This window comes from Phocoena sinus, chromosome 18 (genome assembly GCF_008692025.1).
Source record: "Phocoena sinus isolate mPhoSin1 chromosome 18, mPhoSin1.pri, whole genome shotgun sequence".
Taxonomy (NCBI): Eukaryota; Metazoa; Chordata; class Mammalia; order Artiodactyla; family Phocoenidae; genus Phocoena; species Phocoena sinus.
The window spans coordinates 3,336,106-3,355,518 of NC_045780.1; the positions used below are offsets into that span (position 1 = coordinate 3,336,106).

A 19,413-nucleotide genomic window follows, 5' to 3' on the forward strand; every position below is an offset into this window, starting at 1 on the left:
CAGATGTAGAGAATGGACCTGAGGACACGGGGAGGGGGAAGGGTAAGCTGGGACAAAGTGAGAGAGTGCCATGGACATATATATACACTACCAAATGTAAAATAGATAGCTAATAGGAAGCAGCCGCATAGCACAGGGAGATCAGCTCGGGGCTTTGTGAAGAGGGGTGGGATAGGGAGGGTGGAAGGGAGACACAAGAGGGAGGGGATATGGGGATATATGTATATGTATAGCTGATTCACTTTGTCATAAAGCAGAAACTAACACAGCATTGTAAAGCAATTTTATTCCAATAAAGATGTTAAAAATAAATTTGAGTTTCAAATCTTGCTGCCTTTTCTCCTGGGGAATCCCGGTTGAATCTATCTGTGAACTGTGAATTGAATTGGCAGTGACACCCGAGGAATTTGAATCAGAAAGTTCTCCTCCAGGAAGGGATGACCAGCCCGCACTTCTCCTCTCTTTGCTTTCGGCTACCTGATGGGACCTAACCCACCGGCAGCAGCAGCAGCGAATCCTAGGTTGTGGGAGCTGAACGGGGATTTACAGTTTTGGAGCTTGAACTCGGAAGGTGCTGGTGAAGATGACGTGGGTGATGCTGGGAGGGGCCGCATTTTCCCACGGCCGTTTCTCCGCGGAGATGGTCCTTGGATGCTCACTCGGCCTTGGCAGCGGGGTTGCCGACTTCCAGTACCGCTGCGTCTGAGTGGCAGCTCAGTGGGAAACCCAGCTCAGCACAATGAAAGCCCTGGTCCTCAAGGCTGAGGCAGGAATACACGCAGCTCTTTTCCCAGGCCTCCCGAGGAAGGGGGAGGGGCAAGGCCACGGATGCTGTGAAATCGCCCTCTTTCCGGCAGGCATCCCGCTGTTCCATTTCCCATCGCCTTCAGTAAGCAAGCATTCATAAGCTAAAAGTGGTAACATCAGGGTTTTGACAGTGTGTTTGATTTTGTCTTCCTAAGAAAGGATTTGTGATGAAGACAAAGGTTCCTTTCATCCCATTCTGGGGAGGTTGGCAGGGAAGAGGTTACATCCCCAGCGAGGGGCTGAAATTTTATTCCAAGTGAGCTGGGCAGTCATTGGGAGGTGCAGCCATTCAAGGACGGTGTGTGCTCTGGAACACAAGAGGCTTGCCTGGAACTGGGGGAAAGTTTATGAGCTCTATCTTCTCCCTCATAAATTTTCATAGCGTGGTAGAAAATTAGGGTCAAAAGAAACAATTTCCCACGGTAAGATGGAATCAGCTTTTAATTTGGGAAGCGGGTCCTGGCACTCTGGGCCATCACGTAGCATGATTAATTAATTAATAAATATTGATTTGGTATTGTACTAGGAATAATGGTGAACAAGACTCAGCCCCTGCCCTTAAGATGCTTATAGCCTGGTGTTGGAGAGAGGCAGTAACAGGTACTGGTTGGAAAAGATTTGCTCCAATTTCACCTGGCTTTGATAAGTTTTATTAACTCACCCCAAGTGGAAACATCTACAGAATGATACCCACATTTTCCCTGGTACTGAGATCCTGCAGCTGTTTACGTGGTGAACACTCCTTCAAGCATCTTTAAAGTGTCTGTGATTTAAGAACAACTCTGTTGGCGCTAGTGAATTAACCAAGGTCCACATCCACCCACTCAGGTGCCCGGAAAGTTGGGGCACTCACAGTTTGATTTGGTGAACCCCCCCTGTTCATCTTTCTATGTCTTTTCCACTCTCTTGAGGATTCCAAAATCTCTCATTCTCTCTCCCCACTCCATCCTCTCAGGAAAAGAATCTGAAACTTAACCCACACCGAGATTTAAGGAACTAATGAAGCTCAAAGGGTGCTGCAATGAGGGGCAAAGTTGTTTTCATGGTTTTGGCCTAAGTTCCCCTAAATTCCACGTAAGTGGTTAATATATGTGGAATAACAGAATAAATGAACACACAAACAAAAAATAAAATAAAGCAATAAGATGTATCGGAAAGCCCAAAAAGGGAAGGGGAGTTAGGCAGACAGAACAGTAGCATTCTAGTGCTCCAAGGAAGGTCATTAAGCAATCAACAAACACACTCACAAAGAAAATATATTATAACAGCAAAAAATGTAGAGATTTTCAGAATCATCCATGCCAAAGACGGTAAACAACCTGATCCCAGCACAAAAGGGGGAGCAGAGTTAGGCAGACAGAACAGTAGCACTCTAACATTCCAAGGAAGATCATTAGGCAATCAACAAACACACACAAAGAAAATATAACAGCAAAATAAGTAGCGATTTTCAGAAACAAAGATCATCCATCCCAAGAGAAGACAGTCAAGTACCTGATCCCAACACGTGTACACACTACACTGCCCTCCATTCATTTTGCCAAAGCGTTACCATGGCCTGAGGCCTGCAGCAGCCATAGGCTCACAGGTGTCTGCAGCCACTGGGCCAGAAGGTGACCCTCCTGGCAGAAACCCTTTGACAGAATTTTGTATCCAGCGTGTGTGTTGCTCTTTCCGTGGAAGCTGAGCCTCTGATCTGGGATGTCGCTGCCGGGAGAGGTTAGGGCGTTTAAAGTCACCACAATCTCCCAATGCCTTTGCCACCTACCTGCACCCCCTTCTCCCGTCCAGTTCCACTCATGCGATCCATCACTTCCAGAGACCAATTAACTCTTAATTTCTTTTCCAAAAATTAAAGCTTAAAGGTTTTAAATTATTCAACTCGCGCCAAGTGATACTGACCCCTTGAGTAATTCTCTTGTCAAGCCGCCCTTTAAACAGCACGAGAACACCGTGCCGTATGTTCATCACCCCACTCCTCACCCGCCCCTGCACACCCCAGCTTTATCCAAGTGACTCTCACCTTTAAGATCAGTTTCAAGCGGGGCAGCTTCCTCAGCCCGTGCACTTCCCCGAGGGCAGGTGCTGTGCGGTAGACTTCCCAGAGTGAGGAAGAGGGAGAACCACATCGATGGGAAACTACAATAGTTTCTTAATGAAGAAGGTTCTGGTCCCATTTCTGAATTAAGACAAACAGTTTGGTTCAGACCAGATAAAGAATGCAGCAGCTTGCTGGTGTAGAAGCAAGCTATCAATTTTTAGATATTAGTTATCTTGCATCCAGACAGTTTGCTGATTCTTTATCAGGAAATGCTTCTTCAGTTGATTGGGGTTTTCTTAGGTAGTCAACAATATTTGGCTGTGCTTTTTTCCCCCTCCTTTTAGGTAATTACATATCTTATTTCCATTTGATATCTAAGTGCATTGCCCAGAGCTTCCAGGAAATGGTGAGTAATAATAACGATATCAGACATCCTTGGTTTACCCACGGTTTTAATGGAAATACTTCTAGGGTTTCACATTTAAGTCAGCTGTTACTCAATAAAGCTACATATTCTATCCCCAATTTGCACCTTCTTATCTCTAGTGTTTTAAGGCTTTTTCTTATCTCAATAGGGCAAGAGCCTTGAACTTCACAAATCTCTTCAGCATCTAATGAACTTTTCCTTTTAAGTTACCGATTTGATTTATTAATATGTTAGTATTAGTGTAGCTATTCTTGTATTCCGGTAGTAAATCCTACATGATCATAATAAATGATTCTTTAAATGTGCTATTAAATTTAATTTGCTAGTATCTTATGTAGGATTTCACACCTATGTTAAAAGGTCAGGTTGATCTACAGATTTCTATTCTGAAGTTTGGGGAAAATAAATCTCTAACAAATTTTTAAAAAATTTTTAATTATTGGACTATTCAAGTTTTCCATTTTGTCCAGTTAAAATTTTTTCTATTTATTAGCATTTATTGTATTTTATAATCTTTTAAAACTCCTCCATACTTATTCATTCCTTCCTTCAATAAATATTGTGTTTAACTTTATAAACTCAATTCATAATAAGGACTCTGCCAGGGAGACTTGACATTTTAGGGATTAAATCACTGTGCCTGGTGTTGATTTAGGTGCTGATGATACAGTCGTGAAAATACCCAGAGATCTTCTCTAATGGAGCTTCCATCCTAGTGAGGGAAACCATAGACGAAGTAAACAAATTGACAGCAGACAGTGACAGGAAGATGACAAAGCGAGGGCATGTGATGGGGACAGGAGAACGTGGCTGCCTGGGACACAGTGCTCAGAGGAGCTGGGGTTTCGTGGGAAGCAGGCCTGTGAAGGCCAAGGGCCAGCAATGCCAAGGCTCCAAAGCCAGAACGTGCGTGGTAGGTTAAAGGACAAAAGGAAGGGCTTCCCTGGTGGCACAGTGGCTGGGAATCCGCCTGCCAATGCAGGGGACGCAGGTTCGAGCCCTGTTCCGGGAGGATCCCACATGCCGCGGAGCAACTGAGCCCGTGCGCCACAACTACTGAGCCCGCGTGCTGCAACTACTGAAGCCTGTGCACCCACGCGCCTGGAGCCCGAGCTCTGCAACAGGAGAGGCCACCGCAATGAGAAGCCCGCGCACCGCAACGAAGAGTAGCCCCCGCTCGCTGCAACTAGAGAAAGCCCACGTGCAGCAACGAAGACCCGAGGCAGCCAAAAGGAAATTTAAAAATTAAAAAAAGAGAAGGGCAGGAAGGAAAGGCAGGCAGGTGATGAGCAAGGAGGCCAAGAGACAGGCACAGGTGAAGTCCCTCTTGGGTATCTCTGGAAGGCTGGATGGATTGCTAAGGGCAACGGGAAGATGCTGGAGGACTTTTCGCATGGCTGGACAGGATCCACGCACACTTTCAGAAGAGCAGTCTGGCTGTGGTAGGGGTGTTGGGGCAGAGAACCAGAGAGGCTGCGGGGAGACTAGTTCAGGGTTGAGGCGTTGCATGGGCAGGAGGTGAGGGTGTTGCCATATCCCTCCTCTCATTTTGCTTGTTCTTTTTCTCCCCTGAGCAGATATTCTGGAAGTATGCCTGCTTGATTGCTTTCATCTAAGAAACAGCTCTTGGCTTTCCTGATGTACTCACTCTTCTGATGTTCTGTTATCGAAAATTCTTTAATGGCGTTTTAGCCTCTGTGATTGCCTTCTGTCTACTTTTCTTTTGACATTCTGTGCCTTTTGCTCTCTTCTGAGTCTTAGCTCATTCGTGTTTTGCTTTCTTTAAAAACAAAAACATTTAGAGATTTCAGTGTATCCTATAAATCTGATAGATGGCAAAACCTTAGTTTCAGCAGACATTGCCAGTTAGGGCATTAACATCAGGGATCCAAAGTTCACTAGATCAAGGTCCAACATAGACAACTGTGATTCTTTTTGAACCCTCCCCCCTTTGAGTAACTCTCTACCCTACTGAAACAGAGCAGGACCCTGTGGTCCTCGCCCCCCATGTCCTCAGCCTTCCTCTTGTCTGTGGAAAAACTGTAGGCAAAGAATAAGTTTAAATCAGAGAAGTGAGAAAATGCAGAAACAAAGGAAAACAGCCCAACAAGACAAAATAATAATAGTTTAGTCAGTAAGTGAAGTCAGGGACCTTTAGTTCCTCCTCAAGGAATATTCTGAGCCCTATCCTGTGAGCTGTCTTGTAGATACAGAAACCCTCACCAGGTGGAAGAAGTTAACTACATGATGACCAGACTGGAGCCATGACAGAAGCTGCCACAATTCCAAGAACTGGCTTCAAGGACATGGGCACAAACCGACCCTGGAACTGCAGACTAACGGTACTTAAAACAATCAAGATGACGCCGATCAGACCACCAGTGACCAATTTCAAGATGACGGTCAGAGCCGACTGTGCTGTTTTCTGCAGGTAGCCCCTCCCTCCGTCTATAAAAGCTCTTCTCCGCTGGTTGTCGGTGGGGGGAGTCGGCCTTTGGACAGGAGTCTGCCCTCCCCGCTCTGGTTGCCAGCAACCGAAACAAAGCAAACTTTCCTTTCCACCAACCTTGCCTCTTCATTGGCTTTTGAGCAGCGAGCTGCCAGACCCCACTTTGGGTTACACTATGGAACACAGCCTGCCTAACCCATATTAAATGATAATCCCAGATGCCTTCCCAGTCCCCTGTGTCAGGACACGGGCGTTAGACTCTAAGTCAGAAGCCAGGGAAGGGAGAACCAGGGCTGCGCACACCTGCTGGGACGTGGCAGCAAGGGTCACCGTCACACACAGGGGCCAAGGAGCTGATGAGAGCTGACGGGAAGAAAAGTTCCACGAAGGAGAGACAACCAAACACGTCCAAGGTCCCTAGAAGACCAGATAAGGGGGGCAAAGAGAATTGGCCACTGGAGGTGGCAACAGGGAGGCCACGGGAGGGGAAGCCCTTTCCGGTGGTGTGAACAGGGAAGGCCGGCCATCACCTGGAGGAAGGAGGTACCACGGAAAGTCGGAGGTTTGCGGGAAGGAGGCTGTGAGAACCACCCAGAAAGAGACCGTCCTCTGCTGCGCTTGCCAACTTTTTGAGATTTTCTGAACGTCTGAAAATTTTTTAGCAGCCAATCTCCATGGCACGTGTGTGTGTGTGTTTGTTTCAGAGAACGCAAGAATACAAGTTAGATAAATTGCATCCTAGTCTAAAGCCAGTATGAGGAGAACCGTGGGTCACCAGGAAGGTCCCCAGGTCCCAGGGTCTACGGAGGGAAATTCAGGACTGTGATCCCTCCGGTCCTGAGCAAAGCAGAACCATCCCCTAGATATGGCCTCATCTTCCATCAGGAAATTGGACTTCATATGTTTGGAAATTGAATTTCACTGATGTGGATGCCTAATATATTTTTCCCCTCCAATATAGCTGTATAACTGCAAAAGCTAGCGGAGGCTATCTAACAAACCCCGTTTTGCTTTTGCTGAATACAGCACATCTCCCTCCTGGCGAGCACATGTTTTAGCTGTCTCCATCTGAGACCCCCGCTTCCCTCTGTGGGCCAATGCCTATCTTTTCATAAATTAATTAATTAACTAATTTATTTATTTAATTTTTGGCTGCACTGGGTCTTCGTTGCTGTTGCAGGCTTTCTCTAGTTGTGGCGAGCGGGGGCTACTCTTCGTTGCGGTGCGCAGGCTTCTCATTGCGGTGGCTTCTCTTGTTGCAGAGCATGGGCTCTAGGCACGCGGGCTTCAGGAGTTGTGGCTCACTGGCTCTAGAGCACAGGCTCAGCAGTTGTGGTGCACGGGCTTAGTTGCTCCGTGGCATGTGGGATCTTCCTGGACCAGGGCTCGACCCCGTGTCCCCTGCATTGGCAGGCGGGTTCTTAACCACTGCACCACCAGGGAAGCCCCACCAATGCTTATTTTTTTTTTTTTTTTTTTTTTTTGCGGTACGCGGGCCTCTCACTGTTGTGGCCTCTCCCGTTGCGGAGCACAGGCTCCGGGCGCGCAGGCTCAGCGGCCATGGCTCACGGGCCCAGCCGCTCCGCGGCATGTGGGATCTTCCCGGACCGGGGCACGAACCCGCGTCCCCTGCATCGGCAGGCGGACTCCCAACCACTGCGCCACCAGGGAAGCCCATCAATGCTTATCTTTGAAGGTACTCCCATCCTATGGGCAAGCTGGAAAGAAGTCAAGAACAAAAATATTTGATGAGGCTAAAAGCAGGCTTTCCCTGTCAAAATGCTGTACTTTACCACCAGAAGTGAATCCCAGACCTTGAAGTCTTCCCTTGGAGCCCGCACGCCCCAGACGACACTTGTAACCTTGTCGTTGGCTTTCTGGTGACTGATTTCCGGTGACTGACCCTCCCTTTTCCAGGAGTAAGAGTCTCCTCTCACACGTACAATGTTATGTCCCCACGGCAGACAGCTAATTCTAAACTGAATCTACAGAGTGAATGCCAGATGCTAGAATCCTCGTGTAAAGGGCTTTCACCCTATTCCTATTTACAAAAGGATATTTGACTACCTGACCCACATTCATTTTCCTGTCTGTGTTAACCACGAGGTGTCTACCTAGGAAGAAATAGACACAAAGGGTCTGTGTTCCGAGGATGAACGACTGTATTTGATTTTGGACGTGAAGCTCGCCATCGAGCGGGGATGTCTGCACCGGCTGCATCGGAGCCCTGGACAGACTCTAGGATAACCCTTTCAATAGCTTATTCTCATCCTCTTCCCAAACCCACTAGGAAAACATTCTGCTGAACAACTGAACATCCTGCAGGGCAACCTTTGAGGCCATAAATAGATGATGAAAATAGATAATCCAAATAAATAAAAAATTCTTTATAGCTTTTAACAGGGCCCATCTGAACTCAAATCAAGAGGCAGAGCCAGAAGAGATGGCCTTTCATGAGCACATAAATTGGCCGGGGGGAGGATGAGCATGGATTAATTGTACAGCCATGCAGAGCACTCACCTTGTATCCAAAGGGTTTCTTCTCTGTAGTGACCTGTCCCTGTGGAGAGCTTCCCAAAGTCAAAGGTCCCCGGGGCCTATTTTCTTAAGTGACTCTGTTGCCTTTTGCATTGTAATCCCTCTCCTTTCCAAATCTTCCCGGACTCCCGGCATCAGTCCTGCATTTGACCCGTCACTGAGCGCCCACCATGCACCAGGCCCTTGAGTGACATCACACAGGACGCCCCTGTCCTCGCTCGTGATGCTGACGGTTTAAAAGGATCTCTCCAGGGACTTCCCTGGCGGTTCAGTGGTTAGGACTCCGCGCTTCCACTGCAGGGGGCACGGGTTCAATCACTGGTCGGGGAACTAAGATCCTGCAAGACACGTGGCATGGCCAAAAAATAAAAAGAAATAAAATGAAAGGATCTCTCTGGAGCTGTGTTGCAAGTGGACCAAAAAGGGCGGACCCAAGCCTGCTCCTGTCCATTCTCCTCCAGGAAGTTCCCAGGCAGCTCTGCCCAAGAGCCTTTCTACTCCATGGCTAATTCCGTTCCCCTGCCCATCTTGGCTCCCATGCCACCTCCTCCAGGAAGCCCACCATGGTCACCCTGTGCAACCCACAGCCTCCCTGCCTCCTGAGCCCTGCTTGTCTTCGCAGCCTTCAGTTTCTACCATACATACACATTGCTTTCAATGGTTTTATTTATTTATTTTTAATTAATTAATTCATTTATTTTGGGCTGTGTTGGGTCTTCGTTGCTGCACACAGGATTTCTCTAGTTGCGGCAAGCAGGGGCTACTCTTTGTTGCAGTGCGTGGGCTTCTCGTTGCAGAGTATGGGCTCTAGGCATGCAGGCTTCAGTAGTTGAGGCACACGGGCTTCACTAGTTGTGGCTCGCAGGCTCTAGAGCACAGGGCTCAGTAGTTGTGGCGCACGGGCTTAGTTGCTCCGCGGCATGTGGGATCTTCCCGGACCAGGGCTCAAATCCACGTTCCCTGCATCGGCAGGCGGATTCTTAACCACTGTGCCACCAGCGAAGTCCTCAACGGTCTTACTTTATCGATGGCCTCTTCCTCCCCAGCAGCCCCCTCTGAGTCTCCTGAAGTGTCTCTTGCCCCAGCCATACCTTCTAGTTCCCTCAGTTCTTTTCAACAACGAGTGATTTTCTGCCTGTTACATGTCAGACGCTGACGATACAAAGATGAAATAAGCCTGAGTTCTTGTCCTGAAGGAGCTGACATGTTTGAGGGGGCAGGTGTGCAAACATCTCACCCCACGGTGCTACGCTCAAGATAACAGAGGTCTCTCTGAATTGCTGGGAGATCACAAGAGGACCACTCAGCCCCGACTGGGAGTGAAGGGAAGTCCTCCTGTTGATCATGAATTCAAGGATTCATTGGCCTAAGACGAAACTTGAAGGATGAGTAGAAGTTAGCCCAAAAGAAGGACTAGGTTACACTGGTAACCAATAAACTTGCCCCCAGCCGCAGGCGGGTCTCCTCAACCCCCAGCCCATGTCCAATGACTCCCCAGCACACCTGGAGTAAAATCCAAGGACCTCACCCAGGGCCGCGCCTACCTGCCCACCTCTCCTCCCCGCGCTACCCTCCCACACGATAAAGGTTTTTTTTTACTTTATCCTGAGTTCTCTTTTTAGGAAGACCAAGTTTAAAACTAAGACTATGATAATATGACTTTTAATGAATGAATGTCCTCTTAGTTTAAAAAAAAAAAAAAAGGTGACGGAACAGTGATGGGAAGAGTGGGATGCGGGAAACAGGGGCGCCCTGCACTGTGCCTCGCCCTTCCCTCCGCCAGTGTGGGGAGAGAGCCACGCCTGAGGCGATTAGACGCTAAGTGGGTGCCCTCCACTGCTCGACTGTTCATCATTCACAAACTGCCCAGCGCAGACCTCTTTCCTGAGCCCTAGGCTCTCGGATCCAACTTCCCACTGACCATCTCTGCCTGCGTTTCCCACGGTGGCCTCTTAAATTCTTACGTGCAAAGTAAAACCTGTGGTCTCCCCTGTACACCCCACCCTTGCAGCTTTATTTCTCAACTGAAACTGATAACACCACCAGCGTCCCCGTCAGCAGAACCCCTCCCCCTCCCCCAACCGCACTTGGATGGGCCTTTGAGACCTTTCCATTCTCCCCCCTACAACCTTCCCCACTCCTTCCCCTGTTGATGGCCTGGAGGTTAACGTTTTTTTTTTTTTTTTTTGCGTACGCGGGCCTCTCACTGCCGTGGCCTCTCCCGTTGCGGAGCACAGGCTCCGGACGCGCAGGCTCAGCGGCCATGGCGCACGGGCGCAGCCGCTCCGCGGCATGTGGGATCTTCCCGGAACGGGGCACGAACCCGTGTCCCCTGCATCGGCAGGCGGACTCTCAACCACTGCGCCACCAGGGAAGCCCGAGGTTAACGTTTTGAGCAGATCCTTTATCACCTTCACCTGAGCTACTGCACGGGCTTCCTCACTGGGACCTGTTGTCCCAGCCTGGGTATCCCCCCACTTTCCCCCTGATAGAGGCTTGACTGACACCTGTTGAGCGGGAAGCGGCTTTGGGAGGTGCTCACAGGAGCCTGGAGGGAGGTGCTCACGGGAGCCTGGAGGGAGGTGGGCGGAGCAAAGCCAGTACAAGGATGAGTTCCTGAGGTCACCTGGCTGGGCAGCCGGGCCCCTCCCACTCGTCAGGCATGCGTAGGTTGCCTCTCTGGACTGTCCTCCGCCCAGGAGGGACCAGGAGACGCACTGACCCAGTGGCTCCCATCCTTCACCAGTAGGGTGTGAAACCCTGCACTTCGGAGGAGCGGGGAAGGGGAGTGGAGCGAGGCACCAGGGGCATCAGACCCCCGCCCAATCGCATCCACCTTCCTTCCCAACGTCTTCCTAAAATAGAAATCTGCTCACACAGCCTCCCTTCATAAAGCCCTCCAGTTCACTGAGGCTCACAACACAGCACCACGCCCACTGGACTAGAGGATAAAGGCTGCCTGGTCCGGCCACCACTGCCCTCCCCACCTCGCCCCTCCCCCCAGACCCACCGCCCGGGCTCCGTGTCAGAGCACCTGCATCGCCTGCACTACTCGTCGTTCTTGTCTACCCTTTGTGTTTGTTCATCCGTCCACCTCTTCTCCTCCACCTGGTGGATTTCACTCATCGTCTAAAACTCAACCCAACTGCCACGTGTCCTGTAGAACCTTCCTGGCTCCTACACACGTCCCGCGCCAGGCCCACAGAGAATCAGCTAAGGCTCCGCCCCACTTGTTCCTATAACACACAGTTACGAGGAATAACGCACACAACTCAAATTCCACCTGTCCACTGTCTTGATTACATGCCCGTCTCTCCCCTACCAGCTACCCTTGAGGGCAGGAACTCCTGTGTCTTATTTTTGTATTTTTAGTGCCTTAAACAGGGTTTGGCCCACAGGTCATACACAGTGTTTGCTGAATAACAGCATGAATTTGTCACTTATAATGAACCAGCCACTTCGCTAAGTAGTTGATGTGTATGTCACTTAAAGGCAGGCGGGAATCAAACAGTTGCCCAAGTAAACTGCACCTGGGAGGCCACCACCAGTTGGGCAGGGCAGGCAAACATGACCGGGCACATGCAAACAGCTGAAGACCCCCATCCCTCTACCGCTTGTCTTTTCCACCACAGACAGCAGCTTTCTCGCTTTGCTGTTCACGTTTTACCCTTTAAAATATAGTCCTGCGAGAGCAACTACTGTAAACTGTATGAGTTCAAAATCCCCAGGAACCTGAAAATGCTTTAGAGAAAGAACTGGGAGGGGAAATGAAGAGAGAATAGGAAATCAGGGTAAAGCATTCGGGGCAGCAACCAAGGAAGAAAGCACCAAACACAAGCTCTCCGCAAAGAGGACAGCGTTTTGTAGCAGCTGCTGAGGAAGGCGAACAATAAACGTCTATTAACGTTGCCCGTTTTCAGAAACCACTTGGCTGAGAGCGCCTGACCTGCCTTCTGAAGCTGTGGCCCCGGCCCTTCGGCTACTGGGGCTGCCCTCAGAGCACACTTCCCAGGCCTAAGGAGGAGAGGACGCCAAACTCAGTGTCTAATACCCTAGGTAGCTCTCTCCCCACACTGTTGAAGGCAAGGGCGAGGTGCGGTATAGAGCACCCCTGTTTCCTGCATCCCACTCTTCCCATCACTGTTTTTTTTGTTTTGTTTTGTTTTTTGGGGTTTCTTGTTTTGTTTTGTCTTGTTTTTTGACTAAGAGGAAGCTGTCAAACGGCACAGGGGCTCAGGGCCGTGGTGAAACATTCCCGCTAGGATCCTATGTTCTCATTATCTGGTAACAACACTCAGATTTTAAAATCCTAACCCATTGCCAAGCTCTGTAAGATACTAAAATATTTAACTACTCTGCTAGAATTATAAGGAAGGGAAGGGAAAGCACATTAAAAGAGAAAAAGCATCATCCTAGCAAACTGGGGAAAATGACAGGCTATTTGAAAACTAAAAGTATCGTTCTTGGTACGTATCAATATTTTAACATGATTCTGTTTAATTCCCTTCCTTTTAACTCCATCTGAAACTAGAAAGAAATAAACGTAAAAAGGCTGGGCTTGTATCTCCATCCACCATCCGATCAATAAAGCTCTCCTGCCCAGCTGCCTGCTACCCGGCCACGTGCCCCTGAACGGCGGATAAAAAGAGGAAGACGCCCCATCGTTTTAAAGGCTGACAGTCCGGGACCAAGTCCCCTAGGAGACGTTCTTTTTCTGTGTCCATTCCATAGGCTATGTGTGCTCGGGTTTTTTAAATTGTTGGTCTTTAATATACTTCCATTCCTTTAATGGAAAAGTTATATAGATAAAGAATTTCTTTTCTTCCCAGTCATAAGCGCAGTCTGCATCCATGGTCTCTACTTACTCTCTCCTTCAACTATAAAGTCGCTGAAATCTGATTTCTGCCTCTGCCATCTGATACTGAGACTGCTCTCGCCAGATGACAATGGCACAGAGAATTTCTACTCTTTAAATTAAACGACCTCTATGTGGCATTTGACATAGTGAGGAACTTTCTGAAACTCTTCTCACTGGAGCCTGTCTCTCTTTGGTTTTCCAGAGCGTGTTCTCTCCCTCTTGCTGTTTTTCCTTCTGTCTGCTTCTCAAGGTGTCGTTCTCAGATCTCTCTCATTCTAAGACCTCCCGATAAATTGTAGGCACACCCTTAGCTTAATCCTCCACTAGGAACCGGTGGCTTCCAGACTTCCCTCTCTAGTTGAGGTCTCTTCCCTTAATACCAGTCCCATGGTCCAATATTTATAAAATATCTCCATTTGGATGTCCCATTTCCAACGTAATATACCTAAAACCAAGAGCTTCTTTCCCCCACACACCTGCTTCTTCTCCTCTCCTTCCCCTTACCTGGGTGAGTGGTGGTCCCCTCCAACCCAGGGACCCTACGAGAAATCTGGAAGTCACGCTGACTCGCATCTATGCACAGCCCAGGCCCCTCAGCAAGCCCTGCCTCTCCCAGCCCTTCAAGTGCTCAGCCCCACCCTCTCCACCATCCAAGTCTGACTTCAGGCCTTCATAACTGCTCTCCTGCGTGATCTCAGCAGCCTCCCTTTGACCCCCTCCAGTCCAGAGCAACCCTTCTACAATGCCAATCCGACCTCATGTCACTCGTGCCTCAAACGGCCTTTCCGTCTTCGCCAACATAACATTCAACATCACCTCCTACTAGTCTCTCATCATGCTTTTCATTTCGCTCACATTCTGAGCTACTTACAATTCCCCACAAAAGCCATGACCTCCCGTATTTCTGTGCTCTTGTTCTAAATGGATAACTTTTTTCTTGACCTGGCCACAACCTACAGGTTCACCCCAAGCCCACTCCGGTGCGCAGACAGTTCAAAAGGAAGCCTTTGACGACCCCTCCCCAAGCTGGGTTAGGGTTCCTCCAGGCTGTAACGGTAACAATTTGCAGCAGCTGCAGCAAAAAATAACAAAACAACAGCTAACATTTACCGCGGGCTCATCAGTCCCGGGATTCTCAGACCTAAACGCGCCTAAGAAGCACCTGGAAATACGTTAAATTCCAACGTCCAGATTCAGCCGGTGTGGATCTGGGATCTACCTGCTTAACGATGTATTCTACGCGGCTCTGACACAGTTGACCCAGGAACGATATTTTGAAAAACACTGAACTACTGGCTCCCCTGCAATTCACTCAAAACGTTGCCGCCTAATTGATATTCATAAAATAGCTTTTATAATTTTAAAACATCAAGTACTTGGCACCAAACACGATTATGTGCTTCACACGTACCTGTCAACTGTCTTAAACCCAGTGAGGCTGGTATTATCTATACATAAAGGAACAAAAGACTAGCTGGATCAGATTCACGCATGGGGATGACAGGGGTCGAGCTTGGGCCTCGTTCCAGGTGACCATCTTGGGTCATTCACTACTATATGAAAGCAATCACCAAAAGTTTCAGTGGCGTCCCCATGACAGTCAGCTGCCTCAAATCCTTGGCCTGGATTTGAAGACGCTTAAGAGGCTGCCCCATGTGATAGTTCATTTTATGTGTTAACGTGACCGGCTAAAAGATGCCCAGATAGCTGGGAAAACGTTATCTCTGGGTGTGTCTGAGGGTACTTCGGGAAGAGATGAGCATTTGAATCCTTGGGCTGAATAAAGCAGGTGACCCTCCCCAATGTGGGCGGGCACGATCCAATCCATTGAGGCCAGAATAGAACAAAAAGGTGGAGGAAGAGTGAATTCACTTTTTTTCCTTCTTTGAGCTGAGACATCTGTCCTCTCCTGCCCTTGGACATCAGCTTGGGCCTTTGGACTCAGACTGGGACTTACACCCTCAGCCTACCTTTCCCCCTTTCTCAGGCCTTCGGACTTGGATCGAATTACACCACCGGCTTCCCTTGTTCTCCAGCCTGGAGATGACAGATCTTGGGGATGGACATGTCGGCCGCCATGACTGTGTGAACCACATCGGTTCTGGTTCTCCAGAGAAACAATACAGATTTTGGTACCGAGAGCGACTCTAGAGGAACAGAATTTTAAGGATAAGTTTTCTGAATTGGTTCTTAGGATTCTGGAATTTTCTCTCACCTGACTAGATTTAAAGATGCTAATGAGTCTGTTCCCAGTAGTAAAGAGAGCACTGATGGTCCATGCGGTGAACTGTTTATAGAGATATGCAAAGTACCTGCCTTGCACATGCCCAATCAACCACTTATAAGGAGCAAGGAGCTGAACGGCTGTACATGATACTTTCAAATATTTTTGGAAATCTAAGGAATGTAGTGACACTGGAGGGTTCCTCCTAATGTCCCAGGCAAAGTGGTGAGAGAAAAAGATGAGCTCCTAATTCCCAGTACACCGCACCCTGAATGCCCTCTGGTAATTCTCCCATCCACATCTCCTTTCCTCTTACACTGTAAATCTCTTCTCTAATGCCTTCTTAACTACCACAAGTACTCAGCTCTTCCTTAAATAAAATCCTAAGATCTTTCAAGTATCGGGGACTTGGTAACATGGCCCTCTACCTCGTAGGTGAGGTAACTGAGGCTCCGCGGGGAAGGGCCGCACCTGGGGGCACAGTGGCCGAGCCAGGACGAGGTCCTGGTTCTCCTGGCCTGAGGCCGGGGCCCCTTCCACACAAAAGACAGCCTCCCCTCACTAACCAACAGGACAAAATGTCTTCTCTTCCTGAGGATGAGCTTTATAGAGCGATGGGAATGTTCTACGACCGGATGGGGGGATGGTGGCACAACTCGATAAATTTCCTAAACATCATTGCATCGTGGACTTAAAACGGGTGAATTTTAGAGTAGGTAAACTGGGCCTCAATAAAGCTGTTAAGAACGGAAGCTTGCCCTAGAGAGTGGGGCAGAGTGGGAAGCGAGCACAAACACACAGAAGGTGGACAGCAGTGCGCCGCAGTTACCGTGACTGTTTCCTCCTCGAGCTGGGGGTCCCCGTCCTTCCTGTCGTGTCAGCCCTCTTACTTGCCACACTGGAAGGTAAGCTCCCTGAGGGCAGGGCGGGGACCCTCAGTGCCTTGTCCTCTCCCATCTCCCCAGCTGCCCACGGCAGGCCCTTCGAATATTTGCCAAATGAATGAATGCGTGGGAAGCACGCCACCTGTTTCTTAGCATCCACTCGTTCTGGCACAGAGCATCTGGCTTCTCCCCCCGGCAGGGGCTGACAGCCTGCCCAAAGTCCACAGATACGGAGGGGCTTCGGGGCGGAGCTGGGAACCTAACCACTGCTCTCCACTGCCTCCCATAAGCCCCGAACGCGTGTTAGCTGGTGTCATCACCAAATCTGCAAACAGCTAGACTATCTGCGTCCCAAGAGAGAGCCAAAATAATTTGCATCATTTCTTCATTAAGAGAGGGATGTGTACATTTTTTTCTAAAGCATAAGAAGTGTTTAGGAGTAACGGAAAGAGTGTGGATTTTGGAATCAGAACACGGAAGTGTGAGTCCAGACTGCTTGGCTGTGTGATGGTGGGCAGGTTCCCCAACTGCTCTGAGTTGGTTCCTGCACAAAATGAGGAAAACGCCACCATCCTCGCAGGCTCACTGTGAGACTTTAAGGGAACAGTGCCTGTGACGCACCCAGCACCCTACCTGGCACGCACCAGGCGCTCAAGAAGGGCCAAGCGAGACCCGGGGAAAATGCGTCAAAGGGGAGAAACTCAGAAGACAGCATGAGTGAGAGAAGGCAGGGAGAAGGGCAGAAAGTGGGCGGAGTACATCTGTGTAAGTTTAAAACACACACACACACTTTAAGGGCGAGCATCCTGAGAGGCACGTTAGCTACATTAAATGGCTGCTTTGCGGGGACTGGAAGGAATACAAGGGAGATGAGAGGGTCACACAGAACGAGACCACGGCCTGTGTGAGCAGCTGGTGACGTGCGACCCAACTCACCACCCCACAGAGCTCTCGTTCGCGCTCACACGCGGGCAAGAGAGAAGGAAAGAAAGGCCAGCCTCTCTGCCCATCGACTTTTGTCCCCAGACTCCCTGACGTTCTCTCTCCCGTCTACCAGCTGCTCACAAACTCTCCCCCTGCCCCCGCTGGCTCCCACGGGCCTAAGACCCTCCACAAATCCCCCCCGGCCCTCATCTGCCACAAACGACTCAGCCACGGCCCTCCTTCCCCTTCAGAGGCCAAGACCGCTTGCCAAGGGCTTGTTTCTTGACAGTCTGCCCAAAGTCTGCTATTTCTAAAGACCGTGTCATCCCACAAACTAAAGGCTTCAGGATTTCCACCTTCCTACAGGAACTGTCTTGCGGTTGGATCACTCAAGAACAGAGGGCAGGAAAGCGATCCACTTCATCTGGGAAGCTTTGGGAAAGTAAACAGAGGAACAGAACTGGACAAGCGAGACCCCGCTGCTTAGGTTTCTGCTGCCGCAAACAGGTAGGCACGTGCGGCTCCTGAGCTCCTGCGGTGCGGCAAGTCCAAGTTGGTACGTGCTGTAAGCGGAAAGCATACCAGGTTGTGAAGACTGAGTACCAAAAAATACGCTAAATGTCACATTTATGACTTTTACCTCAGCCACTTGTTAAAATGATAATATTCTGGATACATCGGGTTAAATAAAATTTATCACCTGTTTACTTTTTAAAACGTGGCTTCTTAGAAACACTAAATCCTTGGCTCGCACTATACTTGTATTAGAGAGCGCTGGCCTGGACCCCTCACCACCGTCTTCAGTCACTGCTTTACCACAGGAACACCCTCTGATAGAAACGTAGGGCAATCTGGAAATCTGAATAATAGCTTCCCTGTTGCCCAGTTTCACACTCATGGTGTTGAACACGTCTCCAACTCCATGTCTTTTACAGTATTCTGCCTTTGCTTTCAGATGGCTGGAGTGAGTCTAGAATTTCTCGTATATTTTACATGACCCTTTTAGCCACACTGATTTTCATTTTCACATTTTTGGTAACCACATCAAAAGAAAAATTTAAGATGAGCTGAAGGATGATGGCTCGGTTTATGAGTCTGAGGAATGCTTTTCTGTCCTCTTCCTTGCTGAAGTGTCAGGTTTTCATGGTGGTCACTCTTCTAGTTTACCAATGCATGTCAAAAGTCAACCATAAACAACAGCTGGGCCAAAGCCAAAGACATGGTAAGAAAAGAAACTACAGACCAATATCCCTTATGGACACTGATACAACAATCCTCAACAAATACTAGCAAACTACTTCAACAGCACATTAAAAGGATCATAGACCATGACCAAGTGGGATTTATTCCCAGAAAGCAAAGATGGTTCAACGTATAGAAATCAATCAGTGTAATATACCACATTAACAGAAAGAAGGGAAAACCCACATAGTCAATCTTAATTAATGCGGAAAAATCATCTGACAAAATTCAACACCCTTTCATGATAAAAAAAATACCCAACCAATTAGGAAGAGAAGGAAATTTCCTTAATATGGTAAAGGCCATAAACGAAAACCCCATAGCTCATACCGAAAGATCGAAATCTCTTCTCCTAAGATCAAGAACAATAAGGATGCCTGTTTTCACCACTTCTATTCAACATAGGACTGGACATTCTAGCCAGAGCAATCAGGCAAGAAAAAAGAAACAAAAGGTATCCAAAGTGGAAAGGAAGAAGTAAAACTATCTCTGTTCACAGATGACATGATCTTACATGTATAAAACCCTAAAGATTCCACATACAAAAATGGTTAGAGCTAATAAATGAATTCAGAAAAGTTGCAGGATACAAAATCAACACACAAAAATCCGCTGTGTCTCTATATGCTAAAAATGAAAAATCTGAAAAGGAAATTAAGAAAATAATTCCATTTCTAATAGCATCAAAAAGAACAAAATACTTAGGAATAAACTTAACCAAGGAGGCAAAGACTTGTACTCTGAACACTATAAAATGTTGCTGAAAGAAATTTTACAAAACACAAATAAATGGAAATTCCTTGTTCACAGATCAAGAAGACTGAATATTAAGACGTCAACAGTATCCAAAGCAATCTATTGATTCAATGCAATGCCTATCGAAAATCCCACAGCATTTTTGCAGAAATAGAAAAGCACATCCAAAAATTCATATGGAATTCCAACGGATCCCGAACAACCAAAACAATCTTGCAAAGAGTAAAAAGGCAACTACTGGGACACAAATCCAAATATATAAT

General features: G+C 48.3%; 1 protein-coding gene across 5 annotated transcripts in view; it reads right to left on the reverse strand.

Moving 5' to 3' along the window:
- Window positions 1–306: 306 nt before the first annotated feature.
- MTMR6 (myotubularin related protein 6) overlaps window positions 307–19,413 on the reverse strand; it is a 51,291-nt gene continuing 32,184 nt past the window's right edge. The window contains exons 16-17 of one of the 5 annotated variants that reach the window (XR_004346664.1): window positions 2,831–2,986; window positions 307–2,514 (exon numbers count right to left, since the gene is read on the reverse strand). Coding sequence is in view for 4 of the 5 variants with exons in the window: in XM_032611128.1 (XP_032467019.1) it covers window positions 15,087–15,267 (181 nt within the window). In the remaining variant the exon portion in view is untranslated. Of the gene's footprint in view, window positions 2,515–2,823; window positions 2,987–9,156; window positions 9,640–14,468; window positions 15,268–19,413 lie in introns of those variants that run through there. The other 4 variants (XM_032611131.1, XM_032611134.1, XM_032611128.1 and 1 more) reach the window with 4 other exon arrangements.